This window comes from Photinus pyralis, unplaced genomic scaffold (genome assembly GCF_008802855.1).
Source record: "Photinus pyralis isolate 1611_PpyrPB1 unplaced genomic scaffold, Ppyr1.3 Ppyr1.4_LG6, whole genome shotgun sequence".
Classification (NCBI taxonomy): Eukaryota; Metazoa; Arthropoda; class Insecta; order Coleoptera; family Lampyridae; genus Photinus; species Photinus pyralis.
In genome coordinates this window covers 46,973,940-46,993,581 of record NW_022170663.1, presented here as the reverse complement: position 1 = coordinate 46,993,581, position 19,642 = coordinate 46,973,940, and the positions used below count along the sequence as shown (strand labels likewise).

At 37.4% G+C, this 19,642-nt stretch overlaps 3 protein-coding genes across 4 annotated transcripts; 2 read left to right on the top strand and 1 right to left on the bottom strand.

The window, feature by feature from the left end:
• Positions 1-112: 112 nt before the first annotated feature.
• On the top strand, positions 113-8,709 carry LOC116174435 (autophagy-related protein 13 homolog). Of its 2 annotated transcripts, none has more exons than XM_031492354.1 (4): positions 113-427; positions 478-1,013; positions 4,748-5,021; positions 7,824-8,709. In XM_031492354.1, exons 1-4 carry the CDS (start codon positions 287-289, stop codon positions 8,034-8,036), a joined length of 1,164 nt encoding a protein of 387 aa, XP_031348214.1. In that variant the 5' UTR covers positions 113-286; the 3' UTR covers positions 8,037-8,709. The 2 variants fall into 2 exon arrangements, with proteins under 2 accessions (XP_031348214.1, XP_031348215.1); XM_031492355.1 differs by having other exon boundaries at positions 115-427; positions 4,748-5,012.
• Positions 8,710-13,409: 4,700 nt separating this feature from the next.
• Positions 13,410-15,483, bottom strand: LOC116173438 (exopolyphosphatase PRUNE1). The gene is made up of 5 exons (XM_031490921.1): positions 15,282-15,483; positions 15,016-15,103; positions 14,493-14,743; positions 14,047-14,312; positions 13,410-13,995 (listed from the first exon to the last, which is right to left on the bottom strand). The coding sequence occupies exons 2-5, from the start codon at positions 15,058-15,060 to the stop codon at positions 13,445-13,447; spliced, it is 1,113 nt and encodes a 370-aa protein (XP_031346781.1). The 5' UTR covers positions 15,061-15,103; positions 15,282-15,483; the 3' UTR covers positions 13,410-13,444.
• A 268-nt stretch (positions 15,484-15,751) lies between these two features.
• Positions 15,752-19,353, top strand: LOC116173437 (negative elongation factor B). Its single transcript, XM_031490920.1, has 5 exons — positions 15,752-16,243; positions 16,290-16,388; positions 16,433-17,224; positions 18,515-18,922; positions 18,971-19,353. The coding sequence occupies exons 1-5, from the start codon at positions 16,130-16,132 to the stop codon at positions 19,316-19,318; spliced, it is 1,761 nt and encodes a 586-aa protein (XP_031346780.1). The 5' UTR covers positions 15,752-16,129; the 3' UTR covers positions 19,319-19,353.
• Positions 19,354-19,642: the final 289 nt, after the last annotated feature.

Below are 19,642 nucleotides of genomic sequence, written 5' to 3'. Positions count from 1 at the left end.
AATTTATGCCTCGGTTAGTGCGTTAAATGAACTCGCTCGTTGTTCATGTTTTATCTGAACTCAACCTTCAAGAGTGAGCAAACTACGCCCCTTCTCTCGGGGGAGTATTTTGAAAGATTGTTATGACATTTTAATTTTGGCGTTTTGCTTCACCTTTGCCGAGCTGAGTAGTTAAAAATATACCTACATTTATAACTTTCCATCATTGCGGCGTCGCCGGCGCCTCACCTTCACTCTTGTGGCGTCTGCATAATTATAAACTTGTGACTTTTAACATGTTCAAGCAATGGCCCCTAAATTAAGCGTGCAGGAAAAGAAGGATTTGGATCGGTTCACTAAATTTTTTGTACTGAAATCTGCCCAAGTGATTGTCGATTCCAGATTAGGCAATAAAATCACCACTCAGTGTAAAACGACTAGTGAATGGGTTAGTTCCCTTCAACTTGTCATATGTCATCTAATGCCTTTTTTTTACAGTTTAATTTAGCTGTACCGGATCTTCCTGAAGTACTAGCCGAAGCGAAGAAGGCGTACAATGAAGATTGCGTGCTAACTAAGCTACCTTTGTGTGTGGAAATTTCGTTACGCACCGTCGAAGGTGACCAGATGGTATTAGAGTCGTGGTGCCTTGGTATTTTACCGGACATTTACGAATATAACAGTCCCTTTACGCAATCAGTGTATAATCGAATGGGTATCTTGTTAAAGTCGTTGGTGTCGGTTACGCGGGTGACTCCCGCGTACAAATTGTCAAGAAGACAGGGGCCAGATTCGTATATTATCTTGTATCGTATTTACGTGGGTGAACCTGTTTCGCACGCCCTCGGAGATGGGTATAAAGTAGTGCGAGTCGGACAATTGTGTACTCCTATCGGTACCTTGCATCTTACAGTGTTGTATCGTACTAAAATGACTATTTCACCCACTACGTCGGGCAGAGACAATTCGATTATGTTAAAGAGTGATCATTTTAACACCAACTTAAGTCCGCGGCATGGGAGATGTAAACAAAGGTGAGTAATTTGTTTCCCTGTAGTCTGTACACTTGCAAAATAACAAACGGCCGCTTATAAGGCTTAAGTTCAGTTTATACTGTAATAGGCGCCCTCTCCTGGCTGTCCATTGAAACACAAAGACCAAGAAACCACAATAAACCTTCCATATGCGTTTCAATCGCTAAGCTGTGATTTGGGATTCTTATTCATAGTCTTCTCCAGTGCTTTATTATGGGCTACCGCAAAAAATATGCCATGGAACCTTCATCACAAACCGAATATTTAAGAGATGGCGCTATAGTTTCTAGCATTTGAATTATTCGTTCTCTACCTTGCTGTAGTGTTTATTATTGGTACATTACAGTTAAGTATTATGTTCTTACTTCTCTGTCCAGTTCACACTGTAACTCATTTCTTAATTAGACTAGCTTTATTTTTCTCCAGCATTAGAAATTTCTTATCGATTATCGTCCAATTTCCAATGTAATTTCTCGATGTCTATATTAGGAAAAGGCCTCTATGATAATCTTGAGAGTAATGAATTAACATTGAATTCATAGGAACAACTATTTCCACCATCATAAATAAAACTAAAACATCACATGATAATTATGAGGTGAGGGAAATAACATGAAGAAATCCTAAACTTTGAACAGTTCATTAAATGGATGATGACAAGGTATTTTTTTTCTCCCTTTTAATGCGCAATAAATGTTATCTTATACAATTAAATGATACATAAATAAAAAACATTATCTTTACGATTACATAAGCATCAGTACTTAGTAGCGATTATTGCAAAATTAATTGTTTCATTGGACACCGTTTTAGAAAAGGATGCGACTAGAATAACACTATTTTTGAGAATAATTGCCATGCTTCTCCGTCACAATCGTTATTCTACAAATCGGTGTCGGGCCTCATTCAGTCTCTAAAATCACTACAGTACAAAAGTCAAAGGTCAAACATATTGTGTGAATAGGACGGAACTGGACATTTAACGCGTCATAGCGTTATGTCTGTGGACACTTGATTTTTGTTTTTGAATTGAAAACCATTTCAGTTTACCGATAAATTGATTCATTTATTTCGTGCGTCTCATTTCGATTATGATGGATCTAAATAAGAATGACAGGTGCCATTAGAATGCGCGGTGATTTGTTTTACTTACTCTACCGACTACCCTTGCGGACTGCGGACTTTATCTACTCTTAATGATAAAGAGGAACCGAGCCTACTTATTTAAATCCATTAAAATCTCAATATATAATAAAACAAATAATTATTATGGTAGTAAGCAGATTAACTGAAAACGAGTGGCGTGGATCATGATAGTGGGACGGTATCGAGTTATCGAGAGTCGAGTTTTTTGGGTTCTAATGTTGATCACATGACTATAAATTGCTTTAAAAAACCTTAAAACTTACTATTTTTCATAAAAAATTTAAACAATGTTCATTGACAAGACCCCCCGGTATGGGCCCCCCAATATTTTTTATAAGTCGGTGCCCTTGGGTAGATCATGATTTAGGGAAGAAGAAATTCAATGGGTGAACCCCCTAAGGGCAGGCAGTACAAAACGCATGCTCGCGCTACTTCCGAGGCTACTTCCTTGTCGAGTTCCTTGTAGTAGCTGGGCATGAGGTTGTTGTCATGGCTCACACAGTTCCGGATGCTCTTTTTCTCTTCCAAAGCGATTTAATCAAATTAACCTTTTTTATCCCAAATGCTCAGAAAGGTTTTGACCAAGAGACGACAAAATCGTTATTCATTTGTCAATTTTGAGGGAACAGTCTCAATGAATTCCGTGACCAGGTACATCTCTCCGTTTATCTGGATCTTAATTTAGCCCCGACAATTTTTGCACGGTGTTTTGCTCGTTTTTTATAGTCTGCTTTTGACTGTGACTATTTTGCGATGGCCTCAGTTTATTTTATGAATTGTTATGTCACGGTACTATTACATTCTACCAAACAAATTTCTTGTCAAGGACATTCTAAAAAATGTATATAACATTCCAAAGATAAAAATAATGTGGGCGGGAATTACCTAGTGATTGATAACATTGAATGAAAGCATTGAAAGCCAGCTTGCCGCACTCGTCCCCATCGGTTTGGTTTAGTTTACGTGTAATTTTCTGGTTGGCATGCTAACAAGCACGTATGTGATAATAAATGTGACTTCTGACTTTGGAGGGAGTTGGTGCGCGCACGTCACCGTCTTAATATTTTTAATACTGCTCTCATTCAAATCCCAAAATCAAGCCGGTATAATCACGATTCGCAACGCGTACTTTGTTTAAGTGATAATGCCCCACAATTTCTTGTATTGTAACATAAGTATTAGCAGTGGTGATGTGAGTAAGCATAGACCATTCGCCACATCTGCAACCTACGCAAATTCAACTTTGAATTTTTGCCCGTTTCGGTATGTTTTTGTGACAGTTTGCGTTTCATAACTTTTAATTATAACCGGTTTGTATGGCAAAGTGCATGGTACCATTTGAAATTGGCGTGACCAAAAATGTGCATGTGATCAATATGTTTACTATGCGTCAGTCACATTGAATAACAACTTCCCGGTAATGCTTAAACTTGAACAATTAATAAATTAATACCTTCACCATATTCCTTTTCCGATCACTTTGAACTGAAGGAATAATTCCAAAAATTTGGCGTACTAGTTCCCAAATGCATATTTTTAGTTAGCGCAATTCAGGAATGCTTGCGATGCATCCGTCTGTCTGTCCAAGCTCACTGCAACAATTTTGAACTACTTTGTGGGGGGGCCGTCGTAGAAATGTCAAATTTTTAGTAATACCATTGAATTTAAAATTGGTAATACCTACGACACCTCATCATCTCCTCCGCCCGTCATAAATAATCTTTTGAGGCCAAAAGAAAAATGCGACAGCGTCAAAATCATAGAGTTGTAGGTATATTACCTTCTCGTATCAAAGGCTCAATAAACTTTCTTGTTATTATTAGTTCTAACGGTACGCCTTTGCCTTGAATTTATTAATTTTGGCATTGAGCAGTTTCTAGGTTTCCAATACAAATTTTTGAATGCTACTCGAGTCCGACAACGATCGACACTTCCCCAACTTTTCCTTTTGTTGATCACCGGTATCAGACCCGAGGTAGAGTTGGTTCCAAAAATGGAATGTGTCTCTCGAAATCTTCTCTCGGGGTGTTACCATTTAGTTTGCATACTTCTGCATATTATTGCTGATTAAATTTAATATGCAAATCCATCTGAACGCTTTACTATGGGTCAAAAAAAAATAGCCGTTCGACAAATTTGATGATCAAATGAGCGCTTATTAATTCATTATTTTAATTCATTGTTTGGATGTAGCAGAAACGTTTAAAAGATTAAATGCCACTTTATAAGAGCGAACCACAAAAAATGCCCTTTTTTAGGTATTTCCGCGCTGCAACTAATTTTGGTGTCTCAAAACGAAAACCACCCAACAACATTGCATCAAAGGTTAGTATTTTCTCACTAGAAACAATTTGGCCACAAGAAAATATTTTCCACACATCCAACAGTTACTTTGATTGACCCCAAGAGAATTTTGAATAGAACTGAGTGCATAGTATTCCGTCCGTCATCTGCATTCCCGTTTTTCTGGCCATCATTTCATTTGGAACGCTGTTAACAAAATTCCCACATTAAAAAAAATGCCAATTATTAATGATTAGCTTGTTTGTTTGGAATTTCCGTATTGTTATAGACTTTTTTCATTACAGCGACGAGAAAAACACATCTCTAGAGGATGGCATGAAAGTGGGTGCGTTTGCGGTTCCAATGAAGCAGAAAATTGAAGCCGAAGTAACGATACCAGAAACGCCCTTCCGTTCCTTACTTTTTACGCGGCGAGACACGTCGAGCGCCCAGAAAGAGTCGTCGAGTGATAATCCTGCGGTCGAAAACGAAGAGCAAAATGGAAATTCGCCCGCCGAATCTCATACCTCCGATCTTACCATGATGTCAACTAACGACGACTTCATTATGGTAGACTTGGTAATTTTTTTCATTAACATGCAAAATTTCATCTAAAACCCTTCCAGATCTTTTGGTTTTTTAAATCCTCTCCCCATCTGTTTTGAAATTATTTTCTCACTTCATGCGCGTAAAATAAACGTTGATGTAACATATTTTGAGTGGACCAGAAAGATGATAAATATGAAATGAATTATTAGTGCGCGCAATTGAGCGTCACTTGTCATTTGACCTGACCAATGCCGTAAGTTGCTTAAGCCCCCTAAGGCCTTTTGTAGATAACACATACAAATGAACCAATATTTTCTTTTTTTAATCTGATAATTTCTAGTATTTAAGTAGTAGGAGATCTATTTATATCAAAAGATATGAAGATTATACTAGCTAAATCGTATTTTTTAAATCAATGTTTAAAAAATGTAATCATAACTATTACACAAACTAGGTTTAATCGTTTATAATAATAAATGAAGCAAGCCAGCACAAAAAGCTAATCTGCAATTTAGATGGGAGGAATTTCATTGTTTTTTATCTCATTCACTATCTTATCTTTTCTATTTTCAATAGTAATATCTTAAATGTTTGTTGCTTGCGCAGTCTTTGCCTTGTTTATCAAGCAAAAATTCAAAAATTTCTCATTTTTCTTTATCTAATCTGGGTATGGCGCCATGCCAAGTGGGTAGTAAATTAATAATGAAAATTCATTATCTTATAAAAATCAAATTTGAGACAATGGAATGAACTGTTTTAACTTTAAAAGAGACAAAAATAAACCGCCAAAATACGCGCATGACTTCAGAACGACTGCACCAGATTAGATAATTCTTTTCTTGTTGTTTGTTATTATCAGGGTAAGGTTTGTGTAAAAGATAATGTTTAAAAAATTGTACGGACGTATGTACGCCCCCGAAGGTTTCTGATATAGTCAAACACCCCGAAATTCCAAAGGGAACGGAAAAAAAATGAGATTTTACCGAGAACGGGAAAAAGCGGAATTTCCCAAAGGCCCGGATTAGTTTAATGTATAGTTTTGATTGTCTAATATATAATTAATAATCTATTGAGCATGGTTAAAAGTGTGTTGCAAAACGCGTTCTTCGAGGAAAATTGAGGTGATAACAGTACAAAAATAGATATTGCTTCATTGTAATTTTGAAGTCCACGCATGAGAATTATGTCCCACCTACTCCTGTGTTGGGTTTGGGTCTCTTGAGTTCTTAAGTTGTTTACAGTTGCAAATGGAAGTGGAAGAGCTGACTCTCGACCATAAAATACCTGTTTTGAGGCCAGTCAGACTAACTCATCTGCTTTCACATTACCAGCATCCCTTTGATGCATACGAACTCAAGCGTATTGCTGTTTGCTACTTGCTCTAATGGTAACATTCGAAAATCAACTTAGAGGTAATTTTACAGTGATCAAGTGCCTGCAGGGCAGTCCTGCTGTCACTGGGGATTCTGATTTTGTTCTTTATGTTGTGCTTAAGAACCTGCCTACCCTTACGGGTTTTATGTCACAGCTAAAGCCCGGGTGCCCTGTATATCTACGTACTTATACAGTGTGTCTCAGGTAGAACGCACCATATGAAAACGGCAAAGTACTTTTTCGCAAAGGATCCCTGCGGCCTGTGAAATTAGCATTCAACGTACTACTCCAATCTCTTTTTAGCATCAGACAAGCGCAATAACGTACGTTCAAATACATATCAAAGGCTTAGTGGATCCTTCGCGAAAAAATACATTAACTCTGTTTCCCTATGGTGCGTTCAACCTGGGACACACAGTATATTATACTGTCTGCAGTGTGAGTACAAGAATTTCTCTCCATTTGTTTTAAAAGGGGAAAAGTAGCGAATATTTTAGAAATCGCGACAGACATCGAGGCGCCATAAAAGATTAAGTCATCGGTGATCAGAAACGAAAGCGGATGTAACCGTTTGTATTTACGGTGGTAACAATGTGACGCATTCTCTCCGGGAAATGTGACGTGTTTTGTTCGAGAATATTCTAGAACACTCGTTTGGAAGTGTTCGAAAACGTTCGAGAAACAAGGGCGTATGCTATATAAGCAAATCGAATCGTGTCAGTCAGTCCAATTTCAACGCCGAAGTATTAAATAGTTCGCGCTGTTATAAATTGTGTATATTTAAGTGAGAAATAATATTTTAACTGTTATAACACAATTTATTTCAAGATTGTCATACATTTATTGTTAATTAATTGTAAAAATAAATCACGTAATTAAATTTACGTTAAGTAAACTTTGTTTTCTATGTCAATGTATTTATTTTGTTTTGGTAATTTCCTAAAAGTTGGTTTATTATTGACTAAAAAATCGTGTGTCTGATATTCATGCAATGGCTCATTGGCACATTGTCAGATAATAAATAAATACTATTATGTATAATTTAAAAAAAACTGGAGGTACTTTTGGAGTACACATATAAAATCATGAAGTAAATATTTACATGAAATAGTGTAAAATTTCAAAAAATTTCAAGGTTACATTCATATAATTGAAAACATTTATCTAGTAAATAGTATTATTTGCATTTAAAATTTCCCTTCTTATTCCTAGACACAATAACATAAAACTAATGGTGGAAAATGATTTACTAATGTCCCTCATTCGCGTAATTATTAATCTGCAAATTATTGGAACTTCACAGAGAAATTTGTTTGTTAACATATTTACGTAAATGTAGATAAATTCTAATTACTCACGCCTGAGTCATACAAATCTTTCGGTGTTTGCGCGTCATCCCTATTTCCTATTCGAATTATTCTAAATATAAATATCACATGTTCGTCTTATTTGTTACAGAAGACGCCGTTCGCGAGTAAAAACGTGAACGCCGAACTGGGGATGTTTTACAGGGAGTGGCAGACGGCGCCTCCGCTTCAGGCGTTCACGAATATACCCACGTTAGCGGAGCAAGTTCAGGATCTAACGAAGCAACTGGAAAACTTCGAATCGGACATGAACAAATACGACGATATGTTACTGTCCCTCTGCCACTCGCCCAACAACAATTAACTGTCAGTTTAATTAAGTTGTCAACATTTAAATTATTCTGTAGTTAGTGCGAATCTTTAGAATTTGCACTTGTGATAAATACGTATTTGTTAATGTGTTATGTCATCGTAAAGTAAAATTAGTTTAACGATTTTAGTTTGGAAAATTAACCTTTGTCAAAGACTGATGTAAAGTAAGTAATGTGCACAACGCTACGTGTCTAAAGCTATATTACGATGTTACACCGATTATAATCATTTATTTGTAGTTACGTTTATAAATTTTAATATTGTAAAAATTAACAGTCAAGTGCACCGTCATTCGTTACATTCTCATTAAAAATGTAAGCGGACTGTTCGACTATTCATATTAATTGTTTTCAGATAATGCTTTGTAATGCCGACTGGCATAATCACATAAAATGAATTAACACGGATACAATTCGGTGTCAGAATCAACTGCATATTATTAGGTAGCTAACGATTTTATAAACAAGGAAGCATGTGGAAATTATGTATTCGTTATAGAATATTGTTGCATTGAATGCTGTATAATATATTAAGCTTAGTCTTTAAGTCCTTAATTAAATTTATTGTAAGCTTGTCAGGTTTCTGGATTTTGTAATATTTCTGTCGATTTATGATACCTACTGTTTATTGAAACATTAAAAAGTCACTATTGCGTTACGCTGATAGTACATTGTACCTTTGTTGAGAAACTCGTTTCCCAAAATTTTGAAGCTGTTAAATAGTCATTTTAAAACGGTTGGCCATCACTGACGAAAATCGACCTTTTGTTTCTGTTAACGTAATTATTTTCTGATTACACACAACACAGTAGTTCAGTGGCAGAGCTTTTGGTGGAGGGTTTGTGTACGTTAAAGTACACCACAGAAATGGGGGGTTCGATGAAGTAAATATCACCCCACTTTTACATGAATGCCGGGTGGGTTTTAAGTTGTTTGACCTTATATTGCAATTATCTATTTAACGTACTGTTTTGTGGCGTGAAATTGCGTAAGAATTGTCGATTGAAGTGCAAAATGCCTTATAAACAATCAAAAAGCGCAAACTATAAGCGGTGGGTGTTGTTAGATAACAATTTATCACTCCGCTAGACCTAGCCCCCCCCCCCCCCACTATTGTGAATCAATTTAAGAATGGTATCCAATTTATGAGCTATTTAGGAGCTTTTCATATCGCAAGCTTAAAATTTTAGAGCTCGCTTAAATCCCTAGGAATCGAACATTTCTTATGGGGTGGCCGAGTCTACTTGGACTCAGCCCCCCTACTGATGAGAATTACTTTTTTCAAATTAAATTTTGTACTGGGATTACGAGCTATTTAAGAGCTTTCATTTAGAAGTAATTTCGATTTTTGAGCGCCACCATTAAAAGAGCAAATAGATATAATCGATGGGGCGGCCAGCTCCACTTGGACGTAGCCCTTCCTCTGTTATCGTTTACTTATTTCAAATTAATTTTTATTCATGAATTACGAGCTATTTAAGAGCTTTCTTTTACAAGTAATTGCAATTTTTGAGCGTCACTCTTAAAAGGGAAAATAGATAGGTACAATCGATGAGTCGGCCAGTTCCACTTGTGACTGTGTTACAGCTTCCCAGTACTTGTGTGCATCCAAGGAAAGGTCCTGAATCGACTACATATGAGTCTAATTCTGCAATTGGTGCTTTGTTGTCTGTTACTCTAAAGATTTTCCTTTTAGTAAGATTTTCTGTTAATATAATTGAGCAACTGCAGTCAGGATTGCGTATACCTCGGCTTGGAGCACGGTTGCTTTTTGTCCTAGATTCTGAAGCTCTGTCAATTGCTTCCGTACGCTCCACAGCCGGTGCCCTCCGTAGGATTTGAGCCATTTGTGTAATACATGATTCCATTCAGCTTTACCTTACTAGTATTATCCTGCCTCCCATCCGCATCGAGCGGGGATTATCATCTTAAACAGTTTTTTTTATCACAAACTGTTTTTGTTATCCTCTCAGTTATCCTACCGAGGTATTTTACTTTTAGAGATTTCATCAAAGATTAAGCGAATGCCTCACCCTTGACGATTCCTCCTATCCATTAACTCTCAGCCAGTATGCCCGTCTGAATGCCTCTGCCATAATTACCAGGTGTAGTGGCGGTCAGTTCATATATAGTCTCCATAGCTACTGTCAGAGGGATGTTATCATTGTCCTCGTAATTCTAAGGCAAGCTTTGCGATGCAGCTTAATCAGTATCTGTGTGTTCTTCTCGCTGAAGGTCTGATTCTACCACACCAGTGATGCATACGTAATAACTGGTATAATTATTTTAGTGTATATCCAGGGACCTTGTGACGTTGTTCGCTATTTTTTCCATTTGTGATTTGAAGTTAGGCGCTTGGCCGGGCGTGATGCCCAAGTATTTACCTTCTCTCAGTACCTGTAGCATTGCAACGTCCTTTAGCTTTGTCGGCCCTTTTGTATGTGAGAAAAGCTAATGAGGTTTGTTTCTGTTGAATTAACAGACAAGCCCTCTTCTTCGCACTATGTTTCCACTAGATTTAAAGCTCCTTGCCTCACAACTGATACGGTCTCCTCAAATCCCCTACGTAGGGTACTACGCAATCACTATATGTCATAGGTAAAGGCAACACTGTGGTGTAGCTCGCATAATTTAATCTCCAGCATTTCGGCTTTCGATTCTTTTGGGGTCTTCGATCAGGTTCCACTTGAGGATCCAGACGTGTGCCCTTACGGTCTTCGTTTCGAAGAATCAAAATCTCCCCCCCTGGAGCTGCTCTCGCTAGCTCTGACCTCAAGCAGTCCACCGATACCATGGATTGCGCATGTGATCAGCAGCGCTCTCCCTTGTGGCGACATTCCGTAAATTGGGGAAAAGCATCGACTCTGTCAAGGATCCAGGCTTTGATTCGCCATATGTCCTCTTACCGAGAGCCTCCTGGTTCCTGTCTCATCTTTATTAGCTTCCGGTGCGCCGCTCCGGAGAGTTTTTTATACTCTTTAATACCGGTGCTCTCGGAGTAGTTTGTTGTGTTTTCTGTTTTTTCTTGGGCCATAAGAGTGCCACGAGTAGCGTTGGGCAAAAAAATCGATTAATCGATTATAATCAAACGATAATCGATAATCGGGTTTGATTATTCTATTAAATTAATCGATTAATCGATTATTTGATTCATCGATTATTTGATTAATCGGTTATTTGATTAATCGATTGTTTGATTAATCGATTATTTGATTAATAGGTTATTTGATTAATCGATTGTTTGATTAATCAATTAACGTCACTTTAAGCAGCTAAAATGAATTAAGATTGTATCATCAAAACTAAAGCACACCTCATCGGAGAGTAAGCTGCCTAATCATTTATTTTTATTTATTTATTTTTATTTTTGACCTTCATTTTCAAATGGGCAGGGTTTCAGCCAAGGCTGTTCTCCCAACCAACCCACTATGCATTTGCAAATATCCATGCCCGAACCCGGATTCGAACCAGGGACACTTTGTTGATTATTGATTAATCGATCTGCCTAGTAATGAACGATTTGATGAGTAATGGAATTATTTTTTTTTATTATTATTAAATAATTAACGTATTAATGCATACAAACAGATATTTATCACTCCTTGTATGTGACAATCGACTTTTGATTAAACGATTAGGTGATTAATCGATGATTTGATTAATCGATTATTTGATTAATCGATTATTTGATTAAACGATTATTTGATTAATCGATTATTTGATTAATCGATTATTTGATTAATCGATTAATCAGTGTAATCGATTATTTTTCATAATCGATTATCGATTATTCAAACCCGTAATCGCCCAGCCCTAGCCACGAGTATGGAGGAAAGAAATGTCCACACGCGTCGAGCCTCCTGCACACGTGTAAGGCGCCTTAATACAACGATGTGGCGCCAGGTGCTCCAAAGTTGGAGCCAGTAGTTGCTGATCATCTATTCAGCCACGCATCTACCTACTTCGGCCCTCTGACTCTCGGAATTTCGGTTTTTACGATACAAAAAGAAACGGTTCTGGTTTCCGCAATGGACAAAGATTAATTTGTAATAAATAAAGAAAAACAGATTAGGGGCTACGCCAGAATAGACCTGACCGCTCCCAGGATGACATCTATTTGCTGTGGCGCTCTTAAATTGCAATTGCTTGTAAAAGAAAGCTCTTAAATAGCTCTTACATGCATAAAAATTAATTTGAAATAAGTAAACGATAACAGAGGAGGGGCTACGTCCAACTGGAACTGGCCGCCCCATCGATTATATCTATTTGCTCTTTTAAGGGTGGCGCTCAAAAATCGAAATTACTTGTAAATGAAAGCTCTTAAATAGCTCGTAATTCCAGTACAGTTTAATTTGAAAAAAAATAATTCTGATCAGTGGGGAGGCTTAGTCCGGCCAAGTAGACTCGGCCAGCCCATAAGAAATGTTCGATTCCTACAGTGATTAAAGCGAGCTCTAAAATTTTAAGCTTGCGATATGGAAATCTCCTAAATTGGATACCAGTCTTAAATTGATTCACAATGGTGGGGGGCTAGGTCCAATGGGGTCAAATTATCAGCTGAAGGGGGTGACGTTATTATATGCAAATAAACCAACTAAAAAAAACCCAACAACACAAAATCAGACGTTTTGCAGTAAAGGAGCAAGTACATGCCTATTTCTGTTTAATTAGTTACATTTTTAAAGACAATTTTTAAGTTTTATTTAAAAAAAAGGAAATTGTAAATACCTACAGCAATTTATCTTGCTCATGTAAACCCGTCAAAATAAAAATCAAGATTTAGTAACAAATGCAGTTGAAAATATGAACAGCAGCGGTTCACAGAAATAGACATTTTCTTTGGAACTTTGATTTCTGCATAAACTAAAATATGCAAAACATTCCAAAGCTTTATGGGAAAGTATACCAACCAAAGCATACCAGATGAATCTACCACGTGCAGACGTGTTACTGATGAGTTAAACTAACAATTTTTAATTTTTTCAGGTTATTAAAGAAGTCAAAAAAGAAATAGGAACCATTTATATTTGGACAAATCTGTAGATGAAACAACTGATGTTCAGGGTCGATACATAGCCACCTTAATTGTCGGGGAAATTAACTCCATGTGCCATTAAGCGACGTGGCACCTTATAAGTATATGCTAAAAGCCGCGCAGGCCCTATAAATGTTCTACCCTAAGCCTAGCACACGCACTGCACAGAATTTAGTGCTTAATATCGTAAAATGGGGACTTGGTACACTTTGGAAAGAAGCAAATACCATAAAAAGCTCTGCATTGGGTCTGGGACTAGGAAGCTCTAAGGGCACTAGAACTATTATAGAGAGCGCTAATTGAATAATCATGTTCAACACATCGAGTCTCTATCTAGTTTCTAATTATAAAACAATTAAAAAAAAGTCATTCATATCGTCTCAATGATTTAATAATAGGAACTATTTGTTTGCGAGACATTTTTACATTGTTTTGCATTAAGTATGTAATATCTGGAACACTAACTGTATCCTCTGTCACGCCTAAATCCAAGTTTGCCTTCAGACTGTTGACCAGTAACTCCCTTGTTTCTTTATCAGATTTGCTGAAAATTGCAATATCCCGAAAAACTTCATCACCGACAACCTTTAATCCCATCACGACTACAGTTGCACGTTGGGTTTCATCACAAAATGCGAGCAGGTGTTCGTGAACATCTGAAAACTGTAAAAATTCGCGTACAAGCATAGGTAATCCAGCCACAGGGAAGTCATCCACAAATTTCAAATCTTTAAATAACAACTGTCCAGGAGTTAAACTGCTGATGTCGTTATGGACATTCCATAGTTGATCAAAGCGGTGTTGAGGTATACAACTTATACCAAACTGTTGCTGAAGCTGTTTAGAAACACTAATGTCTAGCTCACGCGCTTTTTGTGCTTTGGCACTAAATGCAACTGTATCAAATATAATTACATCTGTAACTTCACATTGTAACAAAAGTAAATAGTGCAGTTCTGTCTTTTTACCGTGCAGTAATTCCGCGAGAGGGCCTGTTAAGATGTCGTGTGTTAAAAGTTTCTGTGATATTAATGTGGCGCAACTACCAACTTCTTCGATTACAAGACTTGCTATGTTGGTATTCCAATTGGCAGTCGGATCACGAGGTCTGTGATCGTAAACCTCTATCACTGACTGCTCTAGAAACTTATCTTCATCTCGTAGAACGTGATGATCTACAATGCTTACTGATAGCTGTCCGCCGTTTTTGATTGCCTCAAAATCCAGTGAATCCCTAAATAATTGCAATTGTGATCAAGTTCAGAATTTAGTTCAAAACCTGTTGCACATCATATCACATATCTAGGGAGGGGTGCTTGGTAGTAGCAAAAGACAGATGGCCAGGTTACTTTTGTAAGTTTGGTAACATTGATAATATGATATGGAACAGGTTCTAAACTTGCTCATTAATTACCGAAACAGCAAATCAGTCTCAGTGATTCCAAATTGTTTCAAAACATAGCAATTCTCAGTTCGTGACACAAAACATTTCATTGGTATATTTAAAACTGGTAAAACTGTGCAACATTGGTCAGCATTCGACCGTTTATTCTTGATCTGATGATGGTAGTATGCTAGCCCGAAGGCGCACACCATTGAATCCAAGTCGCAAGATTCATTTCCTATGACTAAATGTACCGGAGTTTTTGTCAAGTCTGTTGAGGCCTAAAATGGGTATGGATAGCAATGAAGCTGTTTGTGTACTACTACTGGCAATTGGTTTGCGGGTTGTCAGTAAACGGAGCGTAATCTAATTATAGACATTCAGTTTGTAAATGATAAACATGGAAGAGCTCCACTGTTTACTTGCAACAACCAAATGAATTTTAAACAGTTAACTTATGGATAAGAATTAATGACAATTAGTGCAGTGAAGGTCTATAAGCCTGTACGGAGTAGCTGAATGTATCGAACAGCGGAAGGTTATCAGGACTTACACACACTTTTCTGACGTTTAATACAAAGTCTACAAAATCATCCATCACATTTGATTTGGATAATGTACTATTTCATAATGCACCAAACCTAAAAATGTCCATTAGTTTAAGTACTAAGAGGCGATCGAAAATGAGTGGCAGTCATGTTGCCTTTGGAAGTACAAGTTAAGTACGATTTCCCATGTAAACAAAAATTCCAAAGGTGACTTGGAGCAACTCATTTTTGATCGCATAGTATAACCAGTGAAGGTTGGTCAACTACCTACCGATTAGCTATCTTGATTACAGATAGTGCGAAGGATTACATCCTCCAGATACAAATGCAGCACTTCTGAATTCTGATTCTATCATTTATCATTACTTATAAAAATTCCATTGACTTACTAACAGATAAACATATTGCAAAAAACAATAACAATTAATAAAAAAGTTCCTATTGGGAGCTGTCATAAGTCATCTATTGACGTACCGGCGAACAAACAAAAGAGAATCTAGATGGCGGCAAGCATAAAACTGCAATTTAAAAAATAGAGCTTTATTTGTTTGATACACAACTTGTGAAGGTACTTATTTGGTACCTAGGTACAAGCATTGATTCAAAGGTACAAGTTACCTAGGTCACAACGCTTGCTTGGTTTTATAGTTTGAAAGATACGATTTTCAAATACAATACAAATATACAATGTGCTTTTACGAGTCGCAATTACTTCTAAATGCACTTAACTTAAAACGGACAGAAGTCATACACCTATCTACATCTTGCATTAGCACCAGCCGAATTACAAGTGAATGTGCATTGTTTATATTTATTTATGAGTAGGTATAGATAAAGATTTTTTGAAAAGCTACGCGGACCAACTCTTCCTAGATAGTAGATACGCCACTGCCATTGGGTAGGGGTCATTGTGGTAGGGGTACTGTTTTTTTTAGCCACACTAGCACCACATGAGACTTGTTTTGTTTTGGTAGTGTGAATTGTGCTCACAAACAACAAAAGGTGATTTTTCTTTATGATTGTAATTAGGAAAGAGAATAGTCAAGAGGTAGGAATGGATTGGATCCTCGGCCCATAGACACTAAAAAACAAAAACAGTGAATTCAAAATTTGGTAGAAATGGCCTCAAAACCGGAATTTCCATTGGATGCAGTTGGAGTAAATGGCCCAACTTACCTCAAGCATGCCTTAACAAGCTGTACGGATCCTCTCAAAGCTATTGAGGAGTTTCAGGTTTGTTTACGTACTCAAACACGCCCCCTCTTTAATTTTTGCATAGATCGCCAACGGCATTTTACTTCCATCCCTGCGACCAATGCTACCCCTACTGGATCTTCACGGCGTTCGTCGACTGGACTTTCATACATCCGTGGTAGAGGTACGTAAATTCGAAGCGAGTACGCGCTGTCACTCGAATTTCAGGAACTACGAGAAAAGCTGATATCGCACATTAACGAAATGGGCCAAAGGGAGGGAAAAGAACGCGATCGTAAATTTAAGGAGCTGTTAGTGAAAAGCTTTCCGGTAGTAAAAGTAAAAGCTCTTCGTCCAATTGTGATGTGCATTTTACGAAATACAGCGCAAATTGACGATCAATACCTCAAGGTGTTGGTGCGAGATCGCGATTTGTATAATGATACAGATACGGAGGTGAAACGGCAAATTTGGAAAGACAACCAATCGTTATTTGGGGATGAAGTATCCCCCTTGTTAAGTCAATACATCAGTGAAAAGGAGAATATTCTCTTTGATCATCAGAACATTACCATCCAATTCTTTGGCCCTTCGCCCAAAGTGAGAAGGCAGGGTGAAGTCGTCCAGAAATTGGCTCATATGATCGGCAGCAGCGTTAAGCTATACGACATGGTCTTACAGTTTTTAAGAACTTTATTTTTACGTACCAGAAATGTTCACTATTGCACACTACGAGCAGAGCTTTTAATGGCACTGCACGACTTGGAAGTCCAAGATATAATATCCGTGGACCCGTGTCATAAGTTTACTTGGTGCTTGGATGCTTGTATCCGAGAGAAAAACGTCGACATCAAGAGATCTCGAGAATTGCAAGGGTTTCTAGATAATGTTAGAAGGGGTCAGGAGCAGGTTTTAGGTGATTTGTCGATGACATTATGCGATCCGTACGCTATAAACTTTTTGGCAACATCCGCCATCAAAATCTTGCAGCATTTGATTAACAATGAAGGAATGCCTAGGGTGTGTTAAATTTGACTATTTTTTGGTGATTGGTTAATTAATTAAACCCAGATCAGTTTAAGATTACATTCTTTGACCCACAGCATTTTTCTATATAAAAAATACAAGATTCTGGGAAAGGCGGCTACGCCAGGCATATAGCAAAGTATCAAGTAGAATATTGTCAAATGAAAAACACACTTTTAATGCCACAAGACTCTCTTCATTACTTAAAACTATTTTCTCTAATTTCCAAGATAAAAGATGCCCATTCTTTTTAGTGCTTCAGTTCTATGCTGGTTATTGATGTACAGAGTGGTTCAAATTCGTGACTCATCATTAGGATCTCTGTAGTAGTGAGAGATACAGTGTGGGTTAAATGGGGGCAAAGTTACCCCTCTTTGTGACCAAAAAAACATATTTGAAATTTTTGAAAAATCTTCAAAATAACATATTGAAAATTTCATTTTCCCTTCCTTCTTCCCTCCCTTCTACAGGCACCTGTTTTTTTTAATCTGTTATAAGAATTTCCAGAACACGATAGATGTAGAAGCTACAAGCTCCTACTTTCTTATTTCTTATGGACGCCATTTTGGATTTTTAAGGAATGTGAGACAAAAAAAGAAATTCATTTAAATACATCGCCATTATAGCCATGTTGATTCAGCATGATCTAGTTACCCCATGAATGTTTTGTTGTCAAAGGAATCTTGAAATTTTTCTTGTAAAAGTGTAGAGTGTGACACGTCATTATTTTTCTTTTTTGGCTTCTTATCTCATTCCCTAAAAGATCCAACATGGCGCCCATAAGAAATAAGAAAGTATACGTCTTTCGCTATAGAAACCGTTGCACGTCATTGATTTGTGTATCAATTTTAGACATATGCTGCAACACTGCAACATGTACAAAAAAAAACAAGTGTGCGAAATCTATAGAAAACTTGTCTGAAATTGATTCATAAATCAATGACGTGCACCGGTTTTTATAGCGAAAGACGTATAGTACTCTGTAGCTTCTACATCTAGCGTGTTACGGAAATTCTAATAACAGATTCATATTCTCTTCTCCTTTAATTTCATCTGGTAATCCTTCTGTTCGGTAGTCATAAATTGTACTTGTGAAGTATTGTAAAACAAATGAAATCACTTCTTGTTCTTAAACTGATCTGCATTAATCCAAAGGTGACAATTGAAATTGCATTTTGTATTGTAAAAATTTAAAAAACCACGTGTTCAAAATATTGTATATGCACTACTAAATTTTAAATAATGTGATGAAATGGCAGACATATAATTTATACTTATTTGTAGGATAACACAATTTTAATTTTGTTGCTACGTATGTTGGCCTTGGGTTTAAGCGCCTGGGTGATGATCGATTCTCAAGATTTCAAGGAGCCCAAACTGGACAGTCAGGTGGTTACAAAATTTTTACCGGCGCTGATGTCGCTTATGGTAGACGACCAGGTACGGCACTTCTCGGGAAAATTGCCGCCGGATGAACGCGAAGCGGCAATCACAACCATAGAGCATTCGGGTCCGCTTCCCGACGCCGTTGAAGCCTACCTGCAAGAAAGTTCTGTTGCTAGTATTCTAGCAATGTATTACACATTGCATGTAACGAAGCACAAGGATCGCGTTGGATTGCTACGCATATTAGCAGTTTTAGCAAATTGTAGGGACGATCGAGCATTTGAAGATCCGTTCCTCCACTCAATGGTACACACGGACAAAGCCAGGTGGCTTAAAATAATACGTTTGTTTCAGGTAACTCTCTTAATTCACATGACTGACGAATTTGCCACCGCCGATTTTTGTACTGGATTATTTGACGAATTCTTTTTCGCCGGACTTACAAGAGACAATGTGACTCGACATTTGCTCAAGCTGCTATGGTATATTTATCCGAGATTGCCACCTAATCGGTTGCACACGTTGCTAAAGGCACTGCAGCCTACGAATCAGCATACAGAAAAAGTGCACAGTCTGTACCAAAAGTTACAAGATAAAATAAATGCCCAACAGGAACCTGTAATACCTCTCGAAATGGACATTGATCTTAACTCTCCGCTTATGAGTGTACCCACACCCGCTCCTTATCATCATGTTATCTAGACTGTGAATTTATTAATAATAAAATTGGATAATTATTCATGTGTTTAGCCCCACCTCACGACTTCACCAGACCTCTTGACCTGGTGTTTGTATACCGAGGGTTCTTGGACTAATGCAAGCTGTGTCTTTTAAATAGTATGCACTTAGGGCTGCCGTGACTGTGATGAAAGTTAATCTGAAGTATTTTGTGCTAGTCTTTGCCATCCCTGGAATTTCCTTGGCCTTCAGTTTCTTTGTGACTTTGAAGATGACCCTAGAGAAGTTCAAATGTGGACAATGCTCAAAGACTTCTCCTCTGTTTGGTCCTCATTTCGGTCCATTGCT